This window comes from Dama dama, chromosome 4 (genome assembly GCF_033118175.1).
Source record: "Dama dama isolate Ldn47 chromosome 4, ASM3311817v1, whole genome shotgun sequence".
NCBI classification, from domain to species: Eukaryota; Metazoa; Chordata; class Mammalia; order Artiodactyla; family Cervidae; genus Dama; species Dama dama.
In genome coordinates this window covers 16634954-16655549 of record NC_083684.1, presented here as the reverse complement: position 1 = coordinate 16655549, position 20596 = coordinate 16634954, and the positions used below count along the sequence as shown (strand labels likewise).

The window sequence follows — 20596 nt, the reverse complement described above, 5'->3', positions numbered from 1 at the left end:
TTAGTAAAATAAATGAATAAAAGGCAAGCTACACAATGGCACATGCCCTCAAAGGTCAAGGCTGTCTGAACGTCCGTCCCCTGCAGCTACTGTGTGTTAGTCATTCAGTCGTGTCTGGCTTTTTGCAACCCCATGGGTTACAGCCCACCAGGCTTCTCTGTCCATGGGATTCTCCGGGCAAGAATACTGGAGTGTGTAGCCATTTCCTTCTCCAGGGGATCTTCCTGATCCAGGTATCGAACCGGGATTTCCTGCATTGCACCAGGAAACCATTTGTCTGCCGCATTTGTCAGCCACTAGGGTGGCTGCAAACCCCATGCACTGCTTCCAGTGCCCTGTAGGGGGCGTCGGATCACCAAGAATAGGTTCTGAATAGATGCATCTACCAACGGGTTGGGGGGTGGGGGGCGGGCGTCACAAGGACCAGTGGTTCTCAAACTACTTCCCAGGGACCCCGAAAGGCTAAGACTGAGGGCCAGGACGGGAAGGTAACAGTGACCAAGTGTGGTGGGGGGGACAGCCTGGGGAGGGTGGGGCGTTTGCCCCCTTCACCCAGAATTAAAAAAAAAAAAAATAGTAGTTGATTTCCAATATTATGTTAGCTTCAGGTATATGGCAAAGTGATTCAGTTATTTATGGCTGATTCAAATGATATATTATTAAAAGATACAGAATGTAATTCCCTGTGCTATACAGCACACCCTTGCTTATCTGTTTTACATGGAGTACTTTGTATCCAGAGAATTCATCTTTTCTCCCTTATCTAAACCACTTTATCTGTGAAACCCCCCCCCCCCAAAAAAAAAAAGGATACAAAGCCAACATCTGGCAGAAACAAAGCCCAAACAAACAAAAGGGGCAACCTTGTAACTTTCGGATCTTCCAGCTCTGGCTCAGCCTTTCTGCCAACCCCTGCTGGCCACCCCACCCCACCCCTCAATTCCTGTATCCTCAGGAATAATTTCCAAGTTGCATGCAGGACACATCATCCCACGCCGTCAACTCCTAGTTCATTTTCTTCAGAATGAACAACCCTGGACCCATGTTGGGGCCCTGCTGCTGGAATCCTAATCGGAGGTGACAGCTGCCCTGGCCTCCCTGGGAGGGCGAGCGGGGATGCTGAGTGTGGCCGGGAAGGGACTGCCGGCTTTTCCGCCCAGCCTGTTTTCACATCGAGCCTCATTTATGAAATTTAACAGAACCCAGAGATCAGAGAGGACACGCTTTCCCCCACCTTCGATGCCTCCCAGGTAGGTGATTTCCTAAGGGCAGCCCCCAACAAGGTGGGGGTGGGGTAAGGGGGGCACATGGAGAGATCCAGTTTAGATGCGCCTGGGCTCTCTGAGGAAAACTCCGATGTCGCGTCTCAGAATTAGGAGAGAACAAAAGAGATAAGCGCCTTAGAAGTCAAATCACCCAAGTGATTTCTGGTGAGGCCTGAACAACAGATGGCCCTGGGTGATAAAGAACCGATTTCACCGAGGCACCACAGATTAAAGGATTAAATGTTTTGAAAAATATTTCATGTCAAGCAAGGTGATGCTCACAGAGGGTCCTAAACAAAGGATTAGGAAGAGAAAGAACAGACTTTAATCAACGAAATAAATAGATTAACTTCTCAGCCCCCAGGGGGTTAAAGGTTAAAGGCCAGAGTCTGCAGGTCAGAGTCAGACCCCAGCTGGTCCCACGGCCCTGCCCCTTCACTTCTCTGGCCTCCCTCCTATCCTCCCACCGCTGCCCTCTCACTCATTCCTGGCTAGGGCCCTGGCCCCTCTGAGATCCCACCTCTGGGCCTTTGCACAAGATGCCTACCCGGCTCTGGCCCTGACACGGTCCAGGTCACAGCTCACACATGCCCTTAGCTGGCGATGCCCGTTCCCCGCTGCCTGCCTTACGTAGCTCCAAACCACCCGTCACCCTTGGGAGGACCCATTGATCCACTGTTGCATCTTTTCTCCCCTACAACATGCTCTCCGCGGGAACTCCGTCGTCTTCCCACCTGTGTCCCCAGCACCTCTGACCGTGCATGGCGGAGAGCAGGTGCGCCGTTCATCTTGTGGTTGACGGGAACTGTGATCATGAGGATGGAGGAGGTGTGACAGAGATGGGTAACACCGAGTGGCAGCTCACCGCGTGCCAAGCCCCCTCCTGCGCATCCAACCTGCACATCAACCCTGCGTGGGTGGTGTCCCTTCACGTTTGTTTAATTTTGCACCTTTTCCCTGGCATCCGCGTAGTCTCTGGTCACGTGAGTCCAGTGGGGCAGGTCCCAGGTGCTCGGAGAATTAAAGGTGTGCCCAAGGCCACAGGCAGAGAAGGGTTGTGAGCCCAAGTATTACATGCCTCCCTTCTGAAAATCAGAATAAAGCATCCAAAATATAAACCTGGGTTCAGCGGCCTCAGTGTCTGAAGGCTTGCCAAGACCCCAAACCCCTCCTTGCCTTGGAGCCTCCTCTTCCTTTGGGGCAAGAACTTCAGAGCCGTGTCCCACATTCAAGTGTACCAAGGCAGACGGCGCCATGGCCGTGGCCTCACAAACAGTCAGCGATTTGAGCTCAGGCATGGGAGCCAGACCGAGTCTGGCTTGGACCCCTGCAGCTGTGTCATCCATCATACAGGAAAATGACCTCTCTGAGCCTGTCTCCTCACCTACAAAATGGGCCCAGAAGTAAGTGCCTGCTGCAGGGGTTTGCAGAGGGAGTGGGGAGAGCAGTAATGCTGATCCCTTGGTTTTATTATTCCTTTGTGTCGGTCTTCCCTGCTACCTTCCTCCCTCCTCCCTGCCCTCGATTCACACACACACACACACACACACACACACACACACACACACACACACACACGAAGCTCTAGGCACAATGCTGAGGCAGATGCAAAAGAAACCTCTGAGCTGGTCCCTGCCTCCAAGGAGTTCAAGATCTGCTAGTAGCTGGGATCTGAAGACGCTTAAGCAAGAAACCCTCCTGCAGCAATGCCGTCATTTCTAAGGAGGATGGGGGCAGGGGCAGAGTTCCTCCAAGGAAGTAGCCAGCCCAGCACTGCTCTCTGAGGGTCCCCCGAGGTGGCGTCCATCGCCCCCTTGTAGTTACCTGTGTCCCCACTGTGGAGGTGAGAAAACTGAGGCACATACACCATAGCAAGAGCGCCGGGCTCTGAACTTAGGCCAGTCTGCTTTCCTAATCACGTCAGAGCAGGTGGCAGTTATTAAGCTCCCACTGTGACCCAGTGCTGTGCTAGGTCAACAGGTACTGAGCTTCACTGAATTCTCAGCACAGTCCTCTAAGGTCACGGTTGTGACTCACCCACTTTACTGATGAGGAAACTGAGACCCAGAAACACTGAAGGCGCTCGCCCCAGGTCATGCAGCTGGCCAGCAGCAGAGGCAAGATTCAAACCTGGGTCTGACTCTGGCAAATTCCTGTCCCAGGAGTCTGGGTCTGGGGAGCTGCTTCCCAACCTCTGTGAGATTCCTCCTGCTCTGTCGGTTCGGAGTCCCCCTCTCTCACATGGTCCTTCCTCCTGCCCGCCTGTGGACCAGCCCCAGCTTTGGATACAGGTATGTAACTTCCTCCCCCAGGCACACATTTTGGAAAGAACTCACCCTGGCCCCTGCTCTCTGCAGCCCTAGCCAGCCTTCCCCTCCACTGCCACTCAGCTGAGAATAACAGCATGTCAAATCTCAGCTTGCTCCAGACTGATGACATCCTCCACGAATACCCCTGACAACCCATGTCCTCCACCTTTTCTTTCCGTCCCTACTAGGGGATGGCACAGTGAGCCTGCTCCAGAGTTCCTACGGCACAGCTCGGAAGGGAACATCCCAGCACTGCATGCCTTGTGTGGGTAAAGACAGTTCCCTTAAGGTTTTGATTTGGTAGCTATTCTTTTCTTCATTCCTTGGGGGGATATTTTTGGAAGCCTCTGTATATTTGCAAAGCCACTCTTCTGCCGATTCCTTCAGGAAGCGGGTAGGGAAAAATCAATTCTGGACTGCTTCAGAGGGAAGCCCAATTCCACGAGTCCACTGAAGCGCATGCCTGGATGTCCAACCAAAGGAGGGTGGATAAATATATTATGGTGAATCTGCTGGAACACCACAGAAGTCTTTGAAAAGAGAACATGGATCCATCATATTAACGTATTCACCGTAAGTGCGTGCTCAGTCACTCGGTTGTGTCTGACTCTTTGTAACCCCATGGGCTGTAGCCCACCAGGCTCTTCTGTCCATGGGATTTCCCAGGCAAGAAAAGTGGAGTGGACTGCCATTTCTTTCCCAGGGGATCTTCCTGACCCAGGGATGAGAGCAGCATCTCCTGTGTCTCCTGCATTGCAGGTGGATTCTTTACTGCTGAGCCACTGGGGAAACCATTTACCTTACATCATTTGATGAAAAATGCAAGGTACAAAACAACATGAATGATAAGCCAGACACAAATTTCACATACAAATATGATATTTGTATGAAACGTCCAAAACAGGGCAATTTTTGTAGACAGGAAGCAGACTGGTGGTTGCCAGGCAGCAGGGACGCAGAGGGGAGTGGGGAGCAGCTGCTTAAAGGGTTTGGGGTTTCCATTTGGGGTGATGGAAATACTTTGGAAGTAGAAAAAAGTGGTGTTTGTGCAACATTGCAAATGCACTAAATGCCACCAAATGGTTCAGTCTTATTTATGTGAGTGAACATACTATGTGACTTTATAGTATGTGAACTTCATCTCAATAAAAAAAATTTAAACAACATGAGCAAAATACCATTAAAAAAAACAATGTGTGCTGAGTATAAGCACTTCATGAAAAAGTCTAGGTACACACACATATACCAAGATGTCAACAGAGCTTGTGTTCTGGAGAATTTAGACCATTTTTACTTATTCGTGACTTTTTGTATTGTCTGAATGTCTTGCACAGTCAACTTCATTGTTTTTATAATTGGGGGAAAAACACTGAAACCATCTCCATTTAAGGAGAAAGAATCCAGTCCCCAGAGCTGCCCCAGTTTACCACATCCCTCCCTCCACACGCCCCCCCGCCCCCACCCCACACACTCTGATCCTCAGTGAGAGCGTTACCCTTCTTTGGAATGTTCCAGAGACTTAATGGCCTGACCAAGAAAAACGCATCCCAGGATGGACTGGTTTGCTGGGTGCAGGAAGAAAGCCAATTTTCCTCCAAGCTTTACCCGCTCTTCCTCTGGAATTCGGACGTCAAAGATCTAAAAATATGTCTCTCCCTGGAACGGCGGGATGAGAGTTCAGTGTGCGCTGATTGCCACTTCCTGACACCGGGCTCCGGGAGCAGAGTCTGGTGAGAGGCTCACGGGACTTCCTCTGGGAGGGGCTCGGAAACCCGGATCTCACCCCAGGACAAGCCATCTCAGGGCACGTCCAGGGCAGGGCCACAACTCGGCCAACTCCTCTAGCTGGCGCGTTCATTGAGCCCTGCCGGGTAGCTGAGAGCCTTCTAGAACTTCCCACCCCTTCTCTTCTGCTCTAGAAATGTAATTTTTAATGTAATCCATTCATTTCATGGTAAATTCATAGTTCTCAGGCCTATTATGTGCCAGGCACTGGCTGCATGCCAGGAGAGCTAACCTGAACGCTGGCCCTGCCTTCACATGGCTCAGCTGCAGCCTGAGCGATGGACACCAACCAAACATACACAGAGGAAGCAAACAAGTTGCTTTTCTTTTGATTATCTGTGCAAGTAAGTAATAAGAAATGAAACAAAGCCAAAATAAAAAAAAAAATCATGCAGATAATAGATGATATGGGAGCTAAATGCTATGAAGGAGAAGTTGGGAAATTAAGAAAACCTGTAAGGGCGACCCAAACAGGGCGCTCCGGGCCCAGGGAAGGGTCCTCTGAGGAGGAACCATGGAACCAAGACAAACCTGGCCAAGAGGCCTTCACAGAGTCCCTGAGTGGTGCCTCAGGTATGTGAGGGCTTTTGTTTGTTTTTTGGCCCCGTTGCACAGCCTCCAAGATCTTAGTTCCTCAACCAGTGAAAGTGCCAAGTCCTAACCACTGGACTGCCAGGGAACCCCTCAGGTTCCCATTCTTTTTTTAAATTATCATGGCAAGATGACCACAACATAAAATTTGCCACCTTCACCATTTTTAAATGCACAATTCTGGAGCACTGACTAAATTCACAATACTGTACAACCACTTACCTCTATATTTCTAAAACGTTTACATCATTCCCAAACAGAAATTCTTTTTTTAATGGAAGTATAGTTGACTTATACTTAACTATATTTATAAGTATAGTTAACTTATAACTATGTTAGTTTCTGAAAAAATTCTGTTCTCAGTAAGCAGTCCTTCCTAATCCCCACCCCAGCCCCTGGCTACCTCTAACCTACTTTCTGTCCCTATGAATTTTCTGGATATTTCGTAAATATCAATAGGTCACAGGCGATGTGGCATTTTCTGACTGGCATCTTTTTTTGATCTGGACTGTTTTTAAAGTCTTCATTGAAATTGTTACAATATTTTTTCTGTTTTATCTTTTGGTTTTTTGGCCATGAGGCATGTGAGATCTTAGCTCCCCGACCAGGGATCGAACCCATACCCCCTTGTGTTGGAAGGCGAAGTCCTAACCACTGGACCCCCAGGGCAGTCCCCTGACTGGCATCTTTCACTAAGCATGAGGTTTCCAGGGTTCATCCATGCTGGAGCACATCCTGGTACGCCATTCTTTTTTATGGCTGAATAATGTTTCACTGGGCGAATGGACCCCATTTTGTTGATCCCTTCTGAGCTTGTGGACATCTGGGCTGTTTCCGCTTTGGTTACTGTGACTAGAGCCGTATGTCCATTTCCAGCTGCCCCGGATGGGAGCTTAGGAGACTAAACAGACCTACAGCCACAGTGACACATAGAGATCATCAGGCCACCAGGCTGCCATGGCGGCTACAGTGAGCCCCATCTGGGGGATCTATCTGCTCAGAGGATCCTGAGATAGAACGCAGGGTGAACGCCTGGCCTGACACGTAGGAAGGAGTGTTCTTATGACTTTCATCAAATGCAAGGAAAGCAAAGCTCAAAACACCAGCTCCACAGAACAGACCCTGAGCTCCCCAGAAAGGCTCTTGGGCTATTGATAAACATTCCACTTCCTGGCCTATTCCGCCTTATCTAGCCTCGTAAATATCTGGCTCTGTCTTTGTTTTATTTTTATTAATGCATAGAGAGCGGTATTCCCCTGCCAGGCCCTGAGCTGGAGGCTCTTGTGGTCTTTCCTCTGGACATCTCCCAGGCTGCAGGCACGGAAACGGAGGCTCACAGATGACAAGCCGCCTTCTCCTTACGAGCCTCCAGAAAGGGCCTCCCCATCTTCCTCTCTGGCACTGTGTCTAGAGCAGGAAAATGCATACAGCGTCCAGGAAATTCCCCGGACCCCCTCTGCCCACTTTGCCAAGGGGCAGGGCTTCAGGAAGGGGAGGAGCCAGGATGCAGGATGCTGGCAGCCACACTGGTCCAGGTTTAACACCCAGCTCTCCACATGCAGTCTGTGCCAGTTTCCATGGTGTAAATACTCCCACCGGGGCTGATTTCAAGCCACCAGTGTGAGACTGCTGAGTAAGGAGTGGAGAAGAGATGTGTAAAAGCTCCTGATGGATGGTATTTCTACCTCGTAGGTGCTACAGACATGAATACTCTTGAGAGCAGGGAGCATGGTTAAGATGTAGGAAGATAATTAGGAAGTAATATGCTTCTGATAAGGAGGACTTCCTTTCTTTTTCATGTAAATTACATAAGTTTATATGACTTAATTTTTAGTAAGGGCTCTGTTTAACTCTGGAGTGGGTACGACCGGGCTTCACATAAACCTGGAGGCCCACCTCCCCTTGCCCTGACCTGTCCCAGAAGCCACAGCTGAAGAGCTGACTCAGCTTAGGTGGGACAGTGGGGGCCATGTGGGAAGTCTGGCCCCTGAATATGCAGGGGCTGCGTCCTACACTCCTAAATTCCCCGCTGGACATTTGCATGGAAATTAGAATCAGAACTGAAAGGGTTCTGGAAATCATCTGATTCTCTGCCTTCCATTTCCCAAGTGGAAATGAGGCCCAGAGAGGGGCAGCGAGCAGCCCAAGGTTGCTCAGCTCATTAGAGATGTCACTGAGATAAATTCCTGGGCCTGGCACCCTGCTGTCTGCCTAACCCATTGAGTCACCAGTCAACAGCCTATGTTTCCCCAGGGGCTCTCTGCAAGGTACATTCTTGGCACAAGTCTCTCCTGTGTCCTAGAGCTGGGGAGGGAAGCAGATATCTGTTGATAACAGGGGAGAGTTTCAACCAAGTGAGTACACACTCAAAGCACCTATGTTCTGACAAACAGTGGCTAAGTAATTTGGTTCCCGAAGCCTACCCAGGCATGTGTTTTTAGAGACTTCCCCCACCCCAGTGCACACTGCCCCCAATCTTCCCAGCCTCCTCATTCCTCCTAGTGAGATGTCATGACATTGGCTCCTGTGATGCTCTGGGTCAGGTGGAAATGAGACCAGGTGATGTATCAGAAATTTCTCTGCGGGTCCTAGAACCATAGAACTAGATACTTTGTGGCCTAAATTGGCCTACTGGGCCAGTGAAGAGCACAGGAGAGCCCAATCTGACAAGAGTTGACTCTCCTCCCTCCAAACACTTACCATCATTTCATGTACTACTACGCTTTTCTACACCCACATGGCCTCCTGCCTGACCTGTAAAAGTGTAAGCTCTGGAGGCTGAGATTAGCCTCAGTACAGCTTCATACATCGTACCATGCCTGGCATCATTAAACATTCCCTTTACCTTCTTCTCCACCTGGAAAACTCCTATTCATCCTTCAAAGCCCTGGGTTGAATATCCCCAACACTGGAAAACCTTCCCTGACTCTCCTGGCACAGAGCTGTACATATTCTTCTGGGCTTCCTTTGCATTTGCCCATGATTCACCCACAAGAATGTATGGGATGCCTTCTTCACGGCAGGCACCTGGCAGGGCACGAGGAACATTGCGCTGAGGGAGACAGACTCAGGCCCTACTCTGAAGAGCCTACACCCCCTCTAGGGAGCCAAACAGCACCCAATTTCATAATTATTTGAGCAAAAGTCATCAAGTCACATGGACCACTCAGTATGTGCTGTCTTTGATGGGTATGGAGTCATTCAGTCTTCACCCTTAGGCTGAGAGTGTCATGCCTCTGTGCTCCCTTTTGGGGCGGGAAACCTAAAATGACATACTCCCCCCAGCAGACACACGACATCAGAGATCCTGTGGGTGTGGTCTCAGACCACCACAGTAAAGCCAATCCCGTGAATGTTTTGGTTTCCCAGCACACCCACAAGTTATATTTACATTATGCCACAGCATATTAAGCGTGTAACAGCATTATATCTAAAAAATACGCAATGTACACACCTTAATCACAAAAATACCCTATTGCTGAGAAATGCTAACTGTCCTCTGAGCCTTCAGTGAGTCGCAATCTTTTCACAATAGTCACATCAAAGATCACTGATCACAGATCAATATAACAAACAAAATAAAAATACAGTGGGAAATAGCGGGAGAATTACCAACGTGGGATACAAAGACACAGAGCCACAAATGCTGTCAGAACAATGATGCCGGTATACCCACAGACCTCCACAGGAAAATCTGATGTGCTTGGATACATTTTCCTTTCGCTTCTCATTCATTCTCTGCAACCCCAGGCCTGTGGGGGTAACACGAGTTCCCCAAGGCTTGCAGATACAAGTTGGCATCCTCACAGCCTAGAGCAACCTGGGTAAACAGTGGCCATCTAACTGCCTATTTGTTTAAACAAACTGAAAGGAATGCACAGGTACTTTCTCAGATGAGAACACTGGTGCTCAGAGATGTCAAACAACTTACCTGAAGTCACACAGACTGTGAGCAGGAGGAGAGATCCAAACTCAGGGCTGCAAGGCCCATGCTTCTCACCTCTGGTCATGGTGTGCCATCCCTCTATGGCTGTCACATGGTACCCAGCTGCTTACCCCATTCAGTGAGGCCACCCTTAAGGGCAGGAGCTGCCTGCTGTCTCTGTGTTGTTCCCACAGGACCACACACGGAGCCTGGCCCAGAGCAGTTTCCACCAAGTGTTTACTGAGTGAGTCAGGAAGCACACGGAAACATAATTGCATCCTATCCACATTTGGTTATTGATTGCTGAGAAACAACACTCAGTTTTAAGTCCTTGGATTCCTAAATTAGGTGCTGTTTATCAGGAGAAGAAAGTAACTTTGGGTAGGGAAAGCCCATTGCTGTCCCTCCCCCCACCCATGTGTTTTTAGGGGCCCCTGGCTTCTCTATTTCCAGGCACAGAGCCTTTTGAGGGCTGTGAGGTCCGTCTGCCTACCCACCCGACTTTGGCACAATTCAGATAAAGACGCCTGCCCCGGCCTGCCTGCGTGTGGGGGGCAAGAACTGCCCATCTCCCGCCGGCCCCCAGCCCCCCCTCACCTGGGCACTTAAACGGGACCTCTCCGCCAGCCTCGAGGGCAATGCCCGCTTCCAGAGGTTCTTGGTGGAAGTGGCTTCAAGGAGCAGCAGAAGTAGGAAGCACAGAGTCCAGCTGACCTTTCTCCGGCCGCTGCCCATCCTGCAGCTGGTTTGAGGTGTTTCTTCCCCGGATGGTCAGAGGAGAGGGGTGCTCCGGCTGGTGGGTCCTAGAAGGGGGAGCAGAAGTGTGCTCGGGCTGCTGGAGAGTTTCTCAGCTCCACTCGGCCGGGTCCTTGGGATCATGTGTCCGCGCCCAGCCCAGGCCCCCACCCCCATCCCCTGGTGGGGGCCGCCCGCCGGGTTATTTTTAGCTTGCCCTATTCCATCTGGCCCCAGAGACTCCCCGCCAGACGTCTGCAGCCGAGGCGGCTCAGAAGGCAGCGGCAGCAGACGGGGGCATCACACTGCTTGGAGACGTGGCTGGGAGTGGCCCTGTCACACGGGGATAATGAGCACTTCCTTGCAAGCTGGGCAGTCCCCTCCCCAGGAGAGCTGCTGGCTTTGGGGGCTGGCTGGGGCTGGGCACCCAGGGGATGGTTTGGGGGCTTCCGGCTGCTACTCTGTCCAAACTCGAAGCTGGCCTGACAAACTCTTCTGCCCACAAAACTTCTTCACAAGACTTGTTGCTGAACGGGGCCAGCGGAGCACATGGCTGAGTGAAGAGTGCCCTTGAACCCTGGAAACCTCCTCTCCAATATGGGCATGTAGACTGCTACTCACATGTCATGGGTCTCTTGGGAGAGTTCATTTTTTTTTTAATTTATTTTTATTAGTTGGAGGCTAACTGCTTTATAATATTGTAGTGGTTTTTTGTCATACATTGTGCAAGAAAAGCACTTCAGGGACATCCTAACAGTGTTATAAATGTCAGCTTGTGTGTGTTTTATACACAACTCCATATTTCATAAACTTTGTACTCTTATCGCCTGTTCTCAGCAACCCCAAGACAGGCATCGCTGTGACGTCCATTTTACAGATGGAGTAATAGAGGTATGATACTTACCTGAAGTCAGGCAATGGTGGCACAGCTGGGGCTCCACAGCTGCCCTGTCTGATCACCGTGATGCCACCAGGGGCAGCTCTGGGCTTGGATGCCCCCGGGCCGGGTGCCAGCTCAGGCTCGGTCTGTGGGGTGCTGACTGCTCCTCACTTCTCTCATCTGAGCCACGGAGTTTGTGGTCACTCGTCACAGTGATAGTGGGAAGTTCCTACACCCTGGAGTGGGATGTAGGCTCTCAAGGTCCAGTCCCCGCATCTCTCTTACTGCATGCACCCTGGTGCCCTGCACAGTGCCAGGCTGCATCAGCACCCGGGAGGCACTGGCCTGATGCACAGAATAACTCATCACCATGACGACTCCACAAGGGCATCTACGGACGAAGAGATGGTCATGAAAGTCAGGCATGTTTCCCGAAGCCCCCCTTCATGGCTGACCTCTCAGGCACCCCCTCAGGACATCTCCCAGGGCCTGGCACACAGCAGGTGCTCAATAAATGTTCTTCAAGTGAGCTATCAATTCCTCAGCTGGACTCGGACCACGGGGACCCAGGACGCCAAGCAATGTCCCAACAGTTAATGTCCTGCGATTGTTAACTTGTGAAAATGCTCTTCCCCACGCCTTTACCACAAGAGCGACTATTCTGGGAACACGGCCGCCCTGCGGGTTTCATGTGGAAGGAGAAAGGGCTCTGAGACAAGAAATAAACATGGTACAAATCCCCCCGGGAACGCAGCACTTTCCTTTGATCAGGGTGAGGCAGGGTCCCGGCCTGACAGCCTGCCTGGATGCTCCCAGCTGGGGCCGAGGGGGCCCCTCAGGATGTCAGGGCGGGCGGCTCCTCCCCTATTCCTGCCAAGCCTCAGAACTTTATGTTCCAAGTGGCAGAGGTCCTCCTGGCTGATCTGAGCTCTGGAGACCTGGACTTGATCCTGAGCTTAGCGGGCTGCCCTCCTGGGACTCATCAAGCCGGAGTGTGACTTCCTGCAGAACTATGGGCGAGGTTTCCTCTGGGAAAGCCTTGGAGCTGGTGAGACATTTCATCTCCTCTGCTGCCAGGGGCCAGCTGGCGAGGCCTGCCAGCCGGGGTCTGACCGCTTTCCTCCCTCCAGAAAGACAGGAAAATAGCTCCCTTAAAAATACAGAGGGCGCAAGTGCATAGTAGGGCCTCTCTCTAAGGAGCAGAGAACATGGCCCATGGTTACAGGGTCTAGGAGGAAATCCTGCCCTTCCAACCCCCATAAGCTTCCCCACCAGATCACCAAGGCAATGATTCCTTCCCCTAAAAGGCAGAACATTTCGTCCATAGTGAACCAATCAGGCAAATAAGTACTTTAGGAAAAGGGACAGGGAGTATTAAATTCATACTTATACTAGAGTGTGAGTGACTTCCAGCAGAAAGAAACATAGAGGCATAAAAAGGAAGAACAGAGAACATTCATTCAATTCGTTCCAACATTTGAATACCTACTATGTGCCAGACTGGTGAGAGTAAAACCAGGCCTAGCCCCTGCTTTTACAGGGCTTAACAAATGGAGGAGTCAGATATTAATCAGTGTTTTTAATAAACACTTTGATGGCACTTTTTGGTGCCAGGTAGTTTCAAGTGCATAAAAAAAATACTAATTCATTTAACCTATCACAACTCTATTAAATAGCTATTATCATCCCATTCTACAGATAAGGAGACTGAGTCTCAGACATACAGTGGAGTGCTTTAAAAATATTCACTCATTTAATCTATCAAAATTATGTTATGTCAATACTCTTACTATCCCCATTTTACAGACAGGAAAACTGAGGGTCAGAGAAATGAACAAACTGCCAAACTGTTCAGTTCAATCGCTCAGTTGTGTCTGACTCTTTTTAACCCCATATACTACAGCACACCAGGCCTCCCTGTCCATCACCAAGTCCCAGAGTTTATTCAAACTCATGTCCATCAAGTCGGTAATGCCATCCAACCATCTCATCCTCTGTCATCTCCTTCTCCTCCTGCCTTCAATCTTTCCCAGCATCAGGGTCTTTTCCAATGAGTCAGTTCTTCACATCAGGTGGCCAAAGTATTGGAGTTTCAGCTTCAGCATCAGTCCTTCCAATGACTATTCAGGACTGACCTCCTTTAGGATGGACTGGTTGAATCTCCTTGCAGTCCAAGGGACTCTCAAGAGTCTTCTCCAACACCACAGTTCAAAAGCATCAATTCTTCGGCACTCAGCTTTCTTTATAGTCCAACTCTCACATCCATACATGACTACTTGAAAAACCACAGCCTTGATTAGACAGACCTTTGTTGACAAAGTAATGTCTCTGCTTTTTAATATGCTGTCTAGGTTGGTCATAGCTTTTCTTCCAAGGAGCAAGCATCTTTTAATTTCATGGCTGTAGTCACCATCTGTAGTGATTTTGGAGCCCCCAAAAGTAAAGTCTCTCACTGTTTCCACTGTTTCCCCATCTATTTGCCATGAAGTGATGGGACCGGATGCCATGGTTTTAGTTTTCTGAATGCTGAGTTTTAAGTCAACTTTTTCACTCTCCTCTTTTTCACGTGCCAAACTGTGGACAGTTGGTAACTGGCAGACCTGGGACTGCAACTCAGACATTTGCTTTCAAAGTCTGGGCCCAAAACCACTGCACAGTGTGTCCACAGGAGCTAAGCTGCAATGTGGGCAGATGGGCTGAGGGGGGAGGCGCTGTGACCTAGTCACAGAAGCCAGCAGAGGTCTCCCAGGAAGTGGCCACACGCCTGAGAAGTGAAGGATGAGGCTGGACAGAGGACGGGCTGGAGATGCCAACCGATGGGCTTAGAACACACAGCTGCCCAGGAAGAGGGCGGGGGCAGGAGGAGAGCCTGGGTTGGCCCTTACCCAGTGGTGAGGTGGTGCTGCCATCCGAACAGAATCACATTGTTCCATGCGCCCTTGGTGCTTTTGCCTTCCTGGGCCTTTCCTCTACTAAAAAGAAAATAATAGTAACAATAATCCTTTATGACTGCACTGATAAAAAGACAAATATAATCCAAGCTGGAATATATTCTTTTTATTTTCTTTGGGTTTTTTTTGGCTGAACTGTGTGGCATGCGGGACCTTAGTTTCCTGACCAACAGTTGAAACTGTGACCCCTGTGCTCCACTGGGAGCACAGAGTCTTAACAACTGGACTGAGAAGGAAGTCCCTACTTCCTTTGATTTTAAAAGAATTTAACACACCTTTCTGGGCCCATAAAAGTCTAGGAGGCCCTGGGCTGTGTGCCTGAAGATGACCCTGGGCCAAATACTGCTGTGTGACGTTGGGCAAGGCTTTGCATCCTCCGAGCCAGAATTAAACAGAGACGATAGGTGAGTCTGTGTAGGAGGTGCCAGGTCTCAGCAGTGTCCTCTGCCAGAGGAGGGAGGGCCGCGGGGAAAGCCTGCTCAGCTGGCCTGAAGCAGAGCCCGCCCTGCTCCGCTCCAGCCGGTGAACGACAGCAGATGTCCCCTGGCCGCCCGGCCTGGGAGACCCCGGCCCTGACCTCACTGCACCCCGCCGTCCTGTCCCTGACCTCCGCTCAGCGTCCCTGTCCTTCCTCGACTCTGCTCTCCAGCCGGGAAACTCCCCACTTCTCTGCACTGCTCCCCTCCTCCCGCACCCCAGAGTGACTGGTCTGGAACCAGGCTCCCCGGGAACTGACCCTCTGCTCTGGCCACTGGGACCTCCCTCACTTTCTCTTGCCATTCAGGATGGCTGCAGGGCGAGGTCCCCTTCAAGCGGCAGGAAGGCATGAAGCCGTGGGACACAAATGGACAGGTTAGGTGGGGAGGCTGGCTGCCTCGCGGCCCCTTCCTCCCACAGCTGAGACTGGGACCAGTTCCACCAGCAGGCTCGGCCCCTCGCTAGCTGCCGGGCCAGGTTGCTGCTGGCTTCTCGTGGTTTTGCCCACAGGACCTGGACTCACCCTCAAAGCAGCGTTTCTCTCTCTGCCGCTTGTTTGTCTTTCTCCCCCAAAGCACCTCTGATTATGAAACCCCTCCCCATCACCCCTCCTGAGCTGAAGGCCTTGCCATGGTCTTGTGGGGACATGGATAAAACACACTCCCCTGGGCCTTGCCAGTCTGGACTGGCCTTTCTGGCTGCATCACCCATGGGAGGGACTGTCAATCACATCCACACCCGGGTCTAGCCCAGATCAAGGGAATCAGAACCCGGTGGTTTCCAAAGTTCCCCAGCTGACTCTAATGAAGAGCCAGGGTCAGGAGCCCTGACAAAGTTGGCCCCTCCCCGACCAGTCCCCACCCTGACCTTCAGGACCGTTGTCCCCACACATTCCCTCCTACTTCTCCCTGCTGCCGCATGCCAGCCTTTCCCTACACACACACACCATGTGCCCAGGCCACACGGCCTTTGCATACACTATTCCCACTTCCCAGCACTCTTCCTGATTTACTTTGCTGAGTAAATTTTTTTTATTTTTTGCTGTGCTATGTGGCTTGGACAAAGGTCTGTAGAGTCAAAGCTACGGTTTTCCCAGTAGTCATGTATAGGTGTGAGAGTTGGACCATAAAGAAAGCTGAGTGCCAAAGAATTGATGCTTTCAAACTGCTGTGCTGGAGAAGACTCTTGAGAGTCCCTTGGACAGCAAGGAGATCAAACCAGTCCATCCTAAAGGAGACCAGTTCTGAATATTCATTGGAAGGACTGATGATGAAGCTCCAATACTTTGGCCACCTGATGAGAAGAGCCGATTCACTGGAAAAGACCCTGATGCTGGGAAAGACTGAGGGCAAGAGGAGAAGCAGGTGACAGAGGATGAGATGGTTGGATGGCATCACCTACTCAATGGACATGAGTTTGAGTAAACTCCGGGAGTTGGTGCAGGACAGGAAAGCCTGGCGTGCTGCAGTCCATGAGGTCGCAAAGTCAGACACAACTGAGCGACTGAACAACAACAATGTGGCTTGTGGGATCTTAGTTCCCTGACCAGGGATCAAACTCAGGCCTCGGCAATAAACACTCGGAGTCCTAACCAGTGGACCGCCAGCCACGTCCCTGCTGAGTAACCTCGGTAAGCCTCAGCTCTCACCAACGGTCCCTTCCTGCTGGAAACGCTCCAGACCAGTTCAATTCCCCTAGAGCAGGCTTTCATGTCCGCATGTACCTGTGCTTGCCAGGACCCACACAACCCGATGGTGGAAGGCACGATTCTTTCTCACCATGCCTGACTCTCCGGATAGACAGCACCCTCAGAGCCAGGAGGGTGTCTGTCTATACAGTTTTTGGCTTATTCTTTCTTACGTACTGTGCAGCTGGCACATAGCAGGGGCTCAGTGAACACCCACTGACCAGTTAAATGGATGCTCCCACACCCCTCTTCCAGGGCTGCGGCCCAGATGGCTTTGCTGGACCATCCTAATGTCAGCCGTGAGGCTTCCCAGGTGCTGCCAGTGGTAAAGAACCTTCCTCCCAATGCAGGGGACACAGGAGATATGGGCTCAACCCCTGGGTCAGGAAGATCCCCTGGAGCAGGAACCAGCCCTGCTGGTTCTAGTACTGGCAACCCACTCGAGTACTCTTGCCTGGAAAGTTCCAGGGACAGAGGAGACTGGAGGGTTCCAGTCTATGGGGGGTTGCACAGCATCGGACACAACTAAGCAAGTGAGCACAATGCCAGCCAGTGACCCAAGTTGCCACCTATCTAGCACCAAGTCCCCTGACCTGGCTGGATAAACTTGAGCCCCTATAGGGGGAACTAAGATCCCAGAAACCACACAGCATGGCCAAAAAGAAGAAAAAAAGGCAGAAACAGATTCTATTTATCTGTGCCTGTATCCTACACCAGGCCAAGGGGGTAGCTAAATTCAACAGTTCAGCAATGACCCCAAGAACTCAGCTCAGCTGCCAAGACAAGCAAGTAGCTGCTTCTTTTGGTTGATCAGTCGACTCAGTCAACCTCATGGGGGTCAAGGTCAGACAATCCACGATGCCACTGATGAGGGCTCCACAAAACCTAAGCCGGGTGAAATCATCCAAGATGCTGTTTAAATGCCAAGGATGTCATTTTTTTTTTTTTTTTTAATGAAGGGAAAAAAACAACAACTCTTGACTCCAGAAAAGCTAGACGTCAAAACACTCCCTTTTGCTGATATAAGGCCTAGGAGGTAAGCTGGAGATTTCACAATCCTTTCCCCAAAGAAAGGCTTAACTTTCCTGGGAACCAAATGTTTCCCACATTTGTACACACCAGCCTTATCTTGCGCTTTCCTGGGGCCATCAGGATCTCTGTATCCTGTGACATAGAGTACTGGATAAAGTGGGGGAGATCCCCTCTGTCACGAAGGGGACAGTCCAGTGGGAAGACACAGACCAAGAAAGCAGGTAAATTGTGCCACGTGCTGAAATGACCCAAAAGTCTGAGGCAGTGACTGTGGGATATCTTCTGGGATGGGGAATCCCTTTCAGATTGGGTGGGGAGGAGCAGCGTCCAGGGGATGATGTCTAAACCAGAGATGGGGAGGAGTAGAGTCCGGGGTTGACTAAACCAGAGGTGGGGAGAAGCAACAAGGTGGGAAGAATCTTCCAGGAAGGGGCCACCTGCCTCTGGCCCCATCCTGCTGGGAGGTAAAATTGTGAAGGTCTGGAGGGGTGAGAAGCAGGCTCTTCCTGTATCCTGAAATGAGGGGAGGAACTGGAGAAAAAGATGGTAGGAGCAGGATTTTCAAGATCAGTCACTTAGTGATGAAGGTGGATGATTCCCCTACAGCTCTGACCACCTGGATGATTGGCTGGAGCCAATCATGTTGTACCACCCAACCCCTACTGGTGATTGGCTCAGGAATGGGTCTGTCATCTGATCTGGGCCAATGAGGTGTGAAGAGAAGTCAGGGGCGGTGCTTCTGGGAAAGGGGTCCTCATACCCAGAGACCTGTGGAAAAGTGGTAATCCATCTATGCATCTAGACTTTACTCAGTCAGGTTGCAATGCCAGGATCGGTAGCAGCCACTCTGCCCCAACAACGGTAGCCAATCAGAGAGTGAGGCCAACAGTGAAATAGTTGCATGGGAATAAAAAAACAACCCTGAATTCTTGGGGATGTTTTTGAGCTGTTGAATTTAGTCAGTCTTGGAGTTGTCCTACCTCTGGGCTTCTTATTACAGGGGACAAGCTAATCTTCCTCAGGGTTAAGCCAGGAGAGTTGGAGCTATTTGTTAGTGACTGCTGCATACATTCTGATGGATAAAAACCAAGTTTCTGTCTAATCTGGCTGATGAGCATCTGTGAAAGCAGAAGCTACAGGGGAAAGAGAGTAGGGACTCACATTTCTTGAGTAGGCACATACCTACTACGTGCCATGCTCTGTGAGAGGCACTTTATGTAGGCCTGTCCTTAATCCTCAGACCAGCGCTCTGAGGCAGCTACCACAACGTTATCCCACTCAGCAGAAGGGGAAACTGAGGCTGTGAAGTGAAGACACTTGCCCGATTCCAACTGGCAGGAGCAGGATGTGAACCCAGGTCTGCCTGGGTACTCGGCCAGCCTACTTCCTGGAGGCGTGATGGTGCTGCCCTGGCAGGGGAGAAGCCTCAGCGTGGGCTGAGCAAGGGTTTTCTGCAGACATCCAGCATCTCCCAAGAGCTGAGGACACTGATCTGCCTGACAGCCAGCAGCTCCCAAGAGCCAGGAGCCCCCCTGAGAGATAGAGGGAAACTGGTGGGGTTCCATTTGGCCACAGGGATACCACTGTCAAAACCCACATGATGACTCCATGCAAACCCCTCCTTCCTTCCTCTGCGTCTCCATTCTGGCGGGGGGGGGGGGTCAGTGATTCGGGCCACTTGGTGGGGAGTAGTCAACGTGGACACAGCAGGGCACCCTGCCCTTCCCCACAGGGACCTTGGAAAATGCTCTAGCTTGACAGCAGGGTAAAGAAAAAAGAGATGGAAAGAATCCTTGACCCTTATTAAGCAGTGCCTGGTGCACATGAATCTGTCGCTTGGCAGAAACATGCCGTCCTACCATGAATCACTGTGCGATGGGAATAGTCATTTAGAAAGTGATTTCTGCCTGGCTGGGCATGTGGGGTCCCAGCTCTGGCCAGCAGGCAGGAAAGGTGACAGCCTTGCTCGGGGCCCCTGTCCTGTTCTTCTTCTGCATCCATTCCTCAAAAGTCAACCCCCAGCCACCTTTCTGGCTCTTATTCAACTATTTTTCTTATTGCAGAGGCATGGATTTTTGTATCACAGGAAGACGGAAACAATGATGCACATTTAAAGCAGGTGAATTAATGCCGGGACCTGGTCACACAAACTACGGGAGGGCTGAAAAGCCGAACAAGGGTGCTCGCTTCGGCAGCACATATACTAAAATTGGAACGATACAGAGAAGATTAGCATGGCCCCTGCGCAAGGATGACACGCAAATTCGTGAAGCGTTCCATATTTTTAAAAGAAAAAAAAAAAAAAAGAAGGAAGAAAAAGAAAAAGCCGAACAAGGGACAGTGAAGTGACCTGGAGACAAATCACCTCCCACCCGGGGGAGGTGATATGGAGATGGGATGTGGTCACAGGAGGATGATGCCTGGTGATGCCGGAACCACAGAGGAGACACAGCCACTGCTCAGGGCCCTGCTCCTAGTGTAGAGATGGGGAGAAACCCCTCTCCCCTGCTTCTGCCTCCTGCCCTCCCGCCTTCCATCAGGGCCTCCCACTGGCGGAGCCCAGTGACACGACAGCTGGGGGTGGGCTGCCCACTGGAATTAGTCCCCTTGTAGAGTCCCCCACAGGAGAGGAGGATGGCTCTAGGGGAAACAGGCCCATCAAGTACAGGTAGACAGGCAGTCACTACAAAACAGCCCCCATTCCTTACACACACACACACACACACACAATCCCTGCCTCTCCTCTTTTGCTTCCTCTAACTGGATCAAAAGCTGACAGAACCCAAACCACAGTGGCAGAAATTTTCCATTCATTTGTTAAACGTATTTACTGAGCATCTACTGTGTACCAGGTATTCCTGTAGGCCTGGGGAGCCTGCATTCTCATAGGAAGAGAGGGAGTGTTGCTCCCCCTATCAGAACAAGAAACCAATGAATGAACAAGATGATCTCAGGGTGG

General features: G+C 50.9%; 1 protein-coding gene and 1 non-coding gene across 6 annotated transcripts in view; one reads left to right on the top strand and one right to left on the bottom strand.

The window, feature by feature from the left end:
• WFDC1 (WAP four-disulfide core domain 1) overlaps nt 1-10965 on the bottom strand; it is a 28390-nt gene extending 17425 nt beyond the window's left edge. For 4 of the 5 annotated variants that reach the window (XM_061138296.1, XM_061138300.1, XM_061138298.1 and 1 more), the window contains exon 1: nt 10473-10821. In XM_061138296.1, the coding sequence (XP_060994279.1) occupies nt 10473-10610 (138 nt within the window). In that variant the 5' untranslated portion in view covers nt 10611-10821. The other variant, XM_061138297.1, reaches the window with a different exon arrangement.
• Nucleotides 10966-19816: 8851 nt separating this feature from the next.
• On the top strand, nt 19817-19923 carry LOC133055377 (U6 spliceosomal RNA). Its single transcript, XR_009692653.1, has one exon. It is a non-coding gene; the product is annotated as a U6 spliceosomal RNA (small nuclear RNA).
• The last annotated feature ends 673 nt before the right edge of the window (nt 19924-20596 follow it).